This window comes from Suncus etruscus, chromosome 9 (assembly GCF_024139225.1).
Source record: "Suncus etruscus isolate mSunEtr1 chromosome 9, mSunEtr1.pri.cur, whole genome shotgun sequence".
Classification (NCBI taxonomy): domain Eukaryota; kingdom Metazoa; phylum Chordata; class Mammalia; order Eulipotyphla; family Soricidae; genus Suncus; species Suncus etruscus.
In genome coordinates, this window is record NC_064856.1 from 100,878,886 (window position 1) to 100,888,582 (window position 9,697).

General features: G+C 48.9%; 1 protein-coding gene and 1 long non-coding RNA gene across 2 annotated transcripts; both read left to right on the forward strand.

The window, feature by feature from the left end:
- Positions 1-351: 351 nt before the first annotated feature.
- Positions 352-1,378, forward strand: LOC126017944 (uncharacterized). Its single transcript, XR_007498901.1, has 2 exons — positions 352-509; positions 1,289-1,378. It is a non-coding gene; the product is annotated as an uncharacterized LOC126017944 (long non-coding RNA).
- An 87-nt stretch (positions 1,379-1,465) lies between these two features.
- Positions 1,466-9,388, forward strand: LRRC55 (leucine rich repeat containing 55). The gene is made up of 2 exons (XM_049779757.1): positions 1,466-2,741; positions 7,561-9,388. Exons 1-2 carry the CDS (start codon positions 2,021-2,023, stop codon positions 7,794-7,796), a joined length of 957 nt encoding a protein of 318 aa, XP_049635714.1. The 5' UTR covers positions 1,466-2,020; the 3' UTR covers positions 7,797-9,388.
- Positions 9,389-9,697: the final 309 nt, after the last annotated feature.

Below are 9,697 nucleotides of genomic sequence, written 5' to 3' on the forward strand. Positions count from 1 at the left end.
GTTCTGAGCAGGGGTCCACAGCCAGCGCTCCTGTTGCTCAGAGCTGTGGAGGCAGTTGCTAAGAGACAGTGCAACGTCACTACCTGGCCCTCTAGGAAAAAAAAAAGGGAGCGAAACGGGGAGAGCAAGGGGAAAGAGGGAGGGCAGGGGGAGGGAGGGGGAGACCCGGCGGAAGCCACCAACCTCAGCCGCCTCAACCCAGGCTGAGTTTCTGGAGGAAGCCTTTGGATTCTTGTGAACTTTCTCCTGAGCATCCTTTTTCTTAATTTCCACTCGGGAGTGCAAAAGAAGGGGCGCAGCACGGGGACCAGAGCACAGGGAAACCACCACCACCACCACCACCGAGGATGCTGCCCCGGGATCCAGGAGCCATGGAGGAGGAGAAACCGGGGGAAGGGACCAGCGGGAGAAAGGAGCTGTTCTCCTGAAGAGAAGCAGCCAGCAGGGATTCCAGGACAAGGCGGGGACCCCAGTGTGCCGCTGACTGATGGCTGTGTCCTTGGAACAGAGTGAGTAGACTGGGGGTGAGGGGTGCTAGGGAGACCCTGGCTCTGAAGCAGGAGTCTGGAGTAGGGCTGGCTGACTGTTGTCCCAGGGGGTAGCATTGAGGCTGAAGGAAGTGTCACCAGACCACGGGTAGAGGGGAGGGCAAGTGAGACAGCAGGTAGAAAGGGGGAAGGAAGAGAGGGTACTCAGAGGGCGCCTGGGAGCTGAGGGGTGCCACCATCCCTGCCTATAGTGTGGGTGTGAGGTGTTTTTTGGAGATTGAGAGTACATACTGGGAGAGGGAGATGGATGTTGGGGATGCATTGGGAAGGGGCTCTGCAGGGCGCATCTTCAGGAGGCTGGGGAGAAAACTAGGGAGATGTGAGCCGAGGATGGGGCAAAATATGGAGGAGTTCCAAAGAACAGTGAGTATGTGTAGGGGAGAGAGGTGGGGTGCAAGTGTATATAGGCAAGGCTGTCCAAACAGCCAGCTTCTACGCGCATTATTTCTTCGAGAGTTCTTCAGGGGTGGAGTATTTGGCATCATTGGGGTGGGGTTTGGAGGAGAAAATGCATCTAGCCCCAGTAGAAACCTGGAAGAAGGCTGGCTGCCAGATGGGGGGGGGGGGCTGTCAGAGAGGTGAGGACCACAGGGGCTCAGCCCAGCATCACCCACACCTGAGAAACAGTGGGGAAGAACTTGGCAGCTGGTGGGGAAAAGGAGAGAGAAAGTGGTGAGGTCCTAAGGGGGCCCCAGAAAGAGAGGGCCCGGACTCAGCTTCAGTGCTTGCTTTGTTGACAGAGGGAATTCAACCTCCTCCTGCTGAACACTGTTGGCTAAAGACACGCTGACAAGTGGCCCAAGTTCTCCCCACGGACCCCCAACCCCACCTCTGGGACTCATGGCTCTGTCCAGCCTCCTCCACCCTGATAGTGGGCGCCCTCTGAGAACATGTCATCCCCGGTGAAAGAGGTGCCACCAAGAGGAGTTTGGTTGCTACCGAGGCTAAGAATGCCCATGGAGACCCACTGCAGCTTGGAATCTCTTCTCAATACATTCACCCCAGGGACCCCTTGGACTCCAGAGCATCAGATTATCCAAAAGAGCCTGTGACCAAGTGCCTGTGTGAGACCCAAAGGCGACCCCAGCCTGGGACCCAACTTAAGACTCTCAGAGAGCCTTGGCATGGAAGCACTTTTCATCTAGATCCTTCTCTCCCTCCCTCCCATCGCTACTCACTCAGAGGAATCACCCTTCTGTCATGGGCCACAGGGACACCAAAGGGCTAAGGGGGTCTTTCCCCAGCCCGCTGACAGCCCCCACTCTGCCCCCTTCCTTTCTTATGTTTTGATCATCTGTGCAAACTCCACTGTGGCCGCTGGCTTCCTGCCCCCTGGTTCTCCATCAGAGAGAGCCCTGCTGTGCTTAGAGGTCTCTTGGGGTGAGCCATGATACCACGTGTTCAAAAGGCCCACCCCTCCAGGGCTTGGGCCCTGATGTAGCCTAGGAACCCACCCACTGACTCCAGATTCCATGGACAGAAATCTAGCCCCGCTGGGCTGCCTACAGCCACACTGCTGCCAAACACCCAACATGGGTGACACCTGGTCCCAGTTGCCCTGGCCTGGACCACCACACCCCGCTGTGCTGTTGGTGTCTCTCCTCCTGGCTGCGGGAATGATGCCCTCAGAAGCGGGCACGAGCTGTCCAGTCCTCTGCACATGCCAGAATCAGGTGGTGGACTGCAGTAGCCAACGGCTCTTCTCAGTACCCCCAGACCTGCCGAGGGATACCCGCAACCTCAGCCTGGCACACAATCGCATCTCCGCCGTGCCCCCTGGTTACCTGACCTGCTACATGGAGCTGCGGGTACTGGATCTGCGCAACAACTCCCTCACCGAGCTGCCCCCGGGCCTCTTCCTTCATGCCAAGCGCCTGGCACATCTGGATCTGAGCTACAACAACCTCAGCCATGTACCCGCTGACATGTTCCAGGAGGCGCATGCATTAGTGCATATCGACCTGAGCCACAATCCCTGGCTGCGGGGTGTGCACCCACAGGCCTTCCAAGGCCTGGTGCAGCTCCGAGATCTGGACCTCAGCTACGGGGGGTTGGCATTCCTCAGCCTCGAGGCCCTTGAGGACCTGCCCGGGCTGGTGACCCTACAGATAGGCGGCAACCCCTGGGTGTGCGGCTGCACCATGGAGCCTCTGCTCAAGTGGCTTCGCAACAGGATCCAACGCTGTACAGCGGGTAAGGGAGGGCCCAGAATTCAATTGGGGGGCTGGGGACTTAGCATTCCTGAAAGTGAGGTTGTCCATAAGAGGGAGAGTTGTTCAGGATGGTTCAGTCATAGCATAGCAGGGAGGGCATTTGCTTTGCATGGCGACCAACCAGGGTTGGATCCCCGGCATTCCATAGAAGCCCCAAGCCTGCCAGGAGTGATTTCTGAGCAGCAGAGTCAGGAACACCTAAGGGTGTGGCCCATAAACCAAAAGGAAAAAATAAATAAAGAGGGAGGGTTAGAGAAATGAGAGCACATAGGAACACTTCAGGGTGGACTCTTGAGTTTGGGTGGGATCCAGGGCCCATGCATTCATGTCACAGATCCATTCATTTGGGTCACAGAGCCTCAGTCCATGTTCTGAGCTCTCCCAGTGAGGCAGATAGTAAATAAGCAAGAACTGCTAGTCATGTTTACTGAACTCCCACCGTGACCTCACATCTTGGCTGGTGCAGCCTTGTTGGACTCCTGCTTTTATTATCCTGTTTGACCAGGCAAAATAGCTAAGCTTTGGAACACTGAAAATAGTTTCCCGGAGGCTCTCGCTTGGAAAGTGGCAAAGTCGGTGGAGAAAATTCAACTTGGGGGGAATCTCTCAAGCCTGCCCTTTTCTCCACCAATATTGCATGTTTGATGTGCTCTGTGCTGAGAATGCTCTCAACAATAGAGAAGGGCTAACATGAGTTATTTTAATACTTACTCTCCAGCATGCCCTAGTCTGAGCATGTGGCATATGTTTTGTTTAGATCTTCACAAGAGCTCTGAGAAACCACTGCTCTGGGCTGACGTCAGAAACCAAACCCTAGTTGTTTGGCTGCTTTCTGGCCCTTGATTCAGGTTCTAGGTAAACTAAAGAGGGCAAAGCAGGGATTCAGGCCTCAGCCAAGAGTCTCTACATAGTCCTGCAAAATTAAGACTTGAGGAAGGGAGCAAAGAAAAATAGAAATCTGAAGGCCATTAAAGAATCCAATTCAACTGGAGGTGAACTAAAGACTGAAGGGGCCTGAATGATAGAGTTGGATGAGCCCTGAGCCCACCCATTGGTGCCCAAGCTGGGATCAGAGCAAGTCCTGTTTGACTGTACCCCAGTCATCGACTCACCATCAACCCGAGCCAGCAACACAACACTAAGCCTTGGCACAAGTCCCCAGATGCAGAAAGACCAGAATAGCTGGGAACACTCACCCGGGGCTTTCCCAGGGGCTGAGCTCAGGGTACATACAGAACAAGCAAGGCTGAATGAGGTAGGAGGGAAAGGAGGACTGAGTGGGGAGCCCAGAACCAAAATAGCTTGGGGGGGCTGTGGGTCACGATTCTAGTGCTTCCACAGAGCTGTAGGAGGAAGTTCTCTGGGACCAAAATAACTAGGGACTGAGATGGGGCGATGGTTGGGGGCAGGAGGGGAAGACTGCCTGCCATGAGTACCACATTTTCAACCTTTCCAGGCAGTTCCTACCACCATCATTCTTGAGAACAAGGCCCCAAATGGACATTCAGAACTATTAGCTTCCACCATACCAAGGGGTTAGTTTTTTCTGTGATTTTTGAAGACCCAACTGTTCTTCAGAAGCACAAAGTCCCAAGGAATTGGAAAAAGTCCCAGCTTCTATAGATGTATGTAGACTTGTGTAGTCCCAATGAGAAACATAAGCTCTAGAAGAGGGGGAGACTTCCACAGGCCCATAAGGAGTAAGTAAGAGAGGCTTTACTAGGAACCCACAGATTCTAACTAGGAATCCCTCTTCCTCCATAGAAGAAGACCCAGGCACTAAGCTACTCTCTATGGGATCTCTCCCTTACTAGTCAACATAAGAAGAAATACAGAGAATATTGGCCTTCTATTTTTAATGCCTTTTTCCCATTTTCTGCCTTTATCCTCAAGGGTTTCTCACTTAGTAGCCATAGTCACAGGTCAAATCCCAATAGAGATCTATAGGTATTATTGGAAAATAGCTCAATGGTAAGATCAGACATTAGCTTAGCAGAGCTCTTAGTCAACCCTCAGGCCCCAACCCATACTCTTACCAATAGACCTCAGAGCTTATTCAATGCTCCTCTGCAGCCCCTAGTTTCCTTTTAATCTCACACCAAGTAAGTAGACTTTGAAGTTCAACATCTTCTGGGTCCTGAGAGGATAGTTCCTTGGTGGTCAGCTCCAGACAGGAGATTATCCTGAGCAGGGTCTAAGCAAACAGCCTCTAAAATTTTCTTGCAGAAACAGGGTAGAGGACAAATAGCCTTCACCTTTCAAACCTGGCCTTCCCCTTCAAGCTCCCCTTGCCCAAAAGGGACCCTCTTTCATTTCTCAAAAAGTTCAGCACAGGGGCCAGGCGGTGGCGCTCGAGGTAAGGTGCCTGCCTTACCTGCGCTAGCCTAGGAGACGGACCGCGGTTCGATCCCCCGGCGTCCCATATGGTCCCCCAAGCCAGGAGCGACTTCTGAGCGCATAGCCAGGAGTAACCCCTGAGCGTCACCGGGTGTGGCCCAAAAACCAAAAAAAAAAAAACAAAAAAACAAAAAAGTTCAGCACAAATCCATCTTTTAATTCTTTGTGTTCCAAAACTATATAATGAATAAATAACAGTTACCTCATTTAGCAAAATTTTCACATTGACTCTCCCATCATTTAAGTTAGATTTTCTCCTTATAAAGGGAGAAGGTGAGAGCCTTAAAATCAAAACTTGAAATTAAAAAATTTGCCTGAAGTGTTTGATTATTACTATTTCTCCACTAAACAAAGGTTGATCTGGTGTCCTAGTACTGTAGTACTTTCCTGATACCTGTGTGCCATTCCTAACTTCCAATATACAATAAGAGCCATGCATGCATTTATGTAGGTTTGGCATGCATTTCTATAGGTAAGCCTGGAAAAAATGACATCAAGATGACAAAAATATGAATTCTATTGAAGTAGAAAACCTTCCTATAGTGTTTATTTGAGGGGCTGTCTGGAAGGAACCACATAGGATAAAAACAGTAGCTCACACACACAGGCGCATGCTCTCTAGGGACCAGAAAGATAGCACAGTGGCACTAAACTTGCCTTACCTATTACTTACCTGAGTATTATTCTGCCATAACATAAGGTCCTCTAAGTCCTGTCATAAAGCTATGAGTGATTCCTATACACAGAGCCAGGAGTAAACAAAAATAAGAATTTTAATTAACAATATGTCATATAGAAGCCCTAGAGAAAGTATAGTAGGCAGAACACTTATCTTGTATGTGCCAACCCATGTCTGATACCTGGCATTCCATATTGTTCCCTGAACCCCACCAGAAGTGATTTCTGAGTATAAAGCCAGAAATAACCCTCAGCATAACTGTGTGTAACCCAAAATGAAACAATCAAAAAAAGAATATGTTACATATACATATATATATATAACCACAAATCTATGAGACATAAATGCATTGCCTTTGTTATAAAGAAAACCAAACTTGGCAATGTTAAAATAACTTACCCACAACCCCACAAGTAGTAAGAAAGAGGTAAAGAAGGGATTTGAACCCAAGCCAGTAACTTCATAGCCCAGATTGTGTGCATATAGAAAAATCACAGGGAATTAAGGGGTGGAAATTCCCTTGGGAGCTTGAAACTCATTCCTTTGTATGTTCATTTCACAAAGATTCACCAAGTACTTTCATGGAGTAATTGTCCTAATGATGAGAAGACAATGGAAAAAAATTTGGACCCAAAGGGAAGAAGCAAACAGTGCTCACCCTGAGAGACAGTGGCACAGACAATGATGGAAAATAAAGGACAAAGGATGAAATGGGATAATATAGACACTGGTGGGCTAGGGGTACTACTGGGAGGACCACATCACCAGCAGTGTCAGAGGCTACTCCTGAACATGTGCTTAAGAAAATATTCAGTATAGGTATAGAACCCAAGCCTTCTTGAGGCATCTCTCTGATTCTGGAGTGCTCTGTTAAATAGAAACATAAAGAAAAGCCTCCCTGGTAGGTGATGATTGAGCAAAATCCAATAAAAGGGTGACCCTGGGGACTGGAGAGATATCATGGAGGTAAGGCATTTGCCTTGCATGCAGAAGGAAGGTGGTTCAAATCCTGGGATCCCATATGGTCCCCTGTGCCTGCCAGGAGCGATTTCTGAGTGTAGAGCTAGGAATAACCCCTGAGCACTGCTGGGTGTGATCCAGAAAAAGGAGAGCCTGAACAATTCAGGGCAAAGTCTGTTGAATACTAGGGAAGAGAGGATTGTCTCCCAGGAAAGGGACATCATGAGCCACAGAAGATGAGCAGCATATTTAGACAAAGGGAAGAGAAAAGTCAGGAGTCCCTTTAAGAAGGTGGCAAGAGTCCTGGGGCCCATGATTATGATTCACTTTATGGGCACACAGGAAGCAGTAAGAGGGTATCCAGCCAAAATTGACTTCTGGACTTCAGGTTAGGAAAAAAATGTCCTAGTCAACTGTGTCCATATGGTTTAAGGGCAGAAGTCCAGATAACAATTGAGAGGTTCTTATCAGGACACTTGCCTTGAATGCTGCTAACCCAAGTTCAAACCCCAGTACCATTAATGATTTCCTGAGTCCACCAGGAATGATTCCTAAATGTAGAGCCAGGAATAAGTTCTGCTCAATGATAGTCATTTGTCCACAAACAAACCAAAAGAAAAAGATAGATTAGAAATATGGGATACTTTGGGCATGAAAAAGGAAAATAAAACAGGTGGGGAACTTGACAGATACCACTCCCATGAAAGGTGGGAGGAAGCCTCCATTCCATTCTCTCTCATCCTCTCTGGATTGTGTGTTGCAGATTCTCAGCTGGCTGAGTGCCGGGGCCCCCCTGAAGTCGAGGGAGCCCCCCTTTTCTCCCTCACTGAGGAGAGTTTCAAGGCCTGTCATCTGACCCTGACCCTTGATGATTACCTTTTCATCGCCTTTGTGGGTTTTGTGGTCTCCATCGCTTCCGTAGCCACCAACTTCCTCTTGGGCATCACAGCCAACTGCTGCCATCGCTGGAGCAAGGCCAGCGAGGAGGAGGAGATCTGAGGGAGTGCCCGGTGGTTCCCCATGCCAACATCCACCCCACTCCAGACCACTGGATCTCCTTTCTGGATGCCCACTCTGGCTCTTGGGATCTTGTCCTCTTTGTCAGGGTTCAGACAAGGTCAGAAAATGAACACTTGTGTGATCCAGGCACTGTGCTAGGAATCAGGAGTGTTTGATGAGTCCCGCCTCATCCCTTCATCCGGGCACTTCCCTTGAATAGAGGAGAGCAATTTGAAAATGACTCTTTTTCAAGGCATGCTGTTCCCCAGAGCACCTCATTATGGGTGCCCAGAAGTAGTGTCATCAACCTTGCTTAGAAAAGCCCAAGCGGCTTGAAGTGGAAGGCATTTGTGAACTGGTTCCTCAAAATATATCTTCCTTGTCAAGTAGACTAAAGGATGCCAATGACAGAAGCTAATAAGCATGGTGCATGGAGAACAGTGGAGAGGAAAGTGAACCAGGGACAAAATGTTGCCCTGTGATACCCAATCTGGCAGCCCTTGACAGTGCTGACCACTTTCTCCTGAAAATGAGAACACCATCATTTCAATTCACATTGGTGTCTTCCTACCAGCAACTACCAGTTGAGAGACCACCCCATGGGTTCCCCATGTTCTACCTTGCATGGGTCCCTGTTGGTGAAGTCCAAGGTAGCAAGCAAAAGCAAGACACCTTCAATTCCCTATCTCTGATGCATGCCGTACTCAAATGTTGGCTGCAGCAGAGTGAACCATACTTAGCAAAAGAGGCAGCAAGAGTCTTGGCACCCGAGAACTCCTTAACCCATGACTGTTCATGCTGTGGTGCTCCCACCATGGGATCTCACCATAAAAGTACATTGTGGGCTTCATACCTGTCACATGATCTTTTTCCAGGACTGCAGGAAGCAAAAGCAACCCACTGTGACTGTAAAAGCACTTTCTCTTCTCACCAGCCCACCATGGAAGCAAAAGGATCAGAGAGCTGCTGAGAGTCGAGCTTTGGCCAGTGACAGGCACTTGAATGGTTCCTTTTAAAGCACACCACAAGATGTTGGGGGTAAATATTGTCATTCTTGTGCTACAGTTGAGAAAAGCAAGGCTCAGATAAGTCAACGTTAAGTGCTACTTTATGAGCAAAATGAGTCTCTGCTCTTTCTATGACCTTATCCAAGCTGGAAAACACCAATTCTCTTCAAATTCCAGTTCTGCCAAGGAAGAGCCAGATGAGGGTCAGGCCCTCCTCCTAGAACTTTTATATGTATTGACTCATGTATCTCAAAATCCACAGCAACACTGCCTGGAGTTGGGGGGAACTTTATTATTCTTATTTTACAGATAAATTCATTAGACAGAGTTGAGTAACTTACCCCAGGCCATCTGGATCAAGCCCAGAAGGAAGGTGATAGGAAATTCCATTCAGGGAAATTCTGTTTAGTCTGTCACTCCAACATCAAGAAATTATATGGGCAAAGCACAAGTTCATCTTTGTCACCATCTTCATTGTCACCTCCAATTTTCTTCTCAGCATAAACTTCTCTAATTTGTTCAGCACTGGACAGTTCCCGGTGCACTTTGGCATCCCTGTCCTTGACTGTTCCCAACACTGTGTGTAAAACAAACCAAACATCATTTCTTCCTTCTGACATAAGCAGAAAACAGAGACTCAAGCGTGAGTATGACTTGCCTATGTGACAAGTTAGAACTCAAGACCAGCTAAATTTGCTTTCCAGAGCTTTTTCTCGGGTGCTTGGAATGCCTGGGAAGGTTGAGCAAAGAAGCACTGGAATTTAGCAACTAGGAGATCACATGCTAGGAAATCAGCTGAAGAGGGGACAGTAAAATTCAGCAGCTATACAGATGTAGAGATGCTCAAGGAAGGGGGAATATCGGCCTCTGAAGCACAGAAACAGCAGAAATAAC

Bases quoted from the DNA above. Each gene is read 5' to 3' on its own strand.
- LRRC55 (XM_049779757.1), top strand. From the start codon at position 2,021: ATGGACAGAAATCTAGCCCCGCTGGGCTGCCTACAGCCACACTGCTGC. The intron at 2,742-7,560 runs GTAAGGGAGGGC...TGTGTGTTGCAG, and splicing joins GATCCAACGCTGTACAGCGG to ATTCTCAGCTGGCTGAGTGC.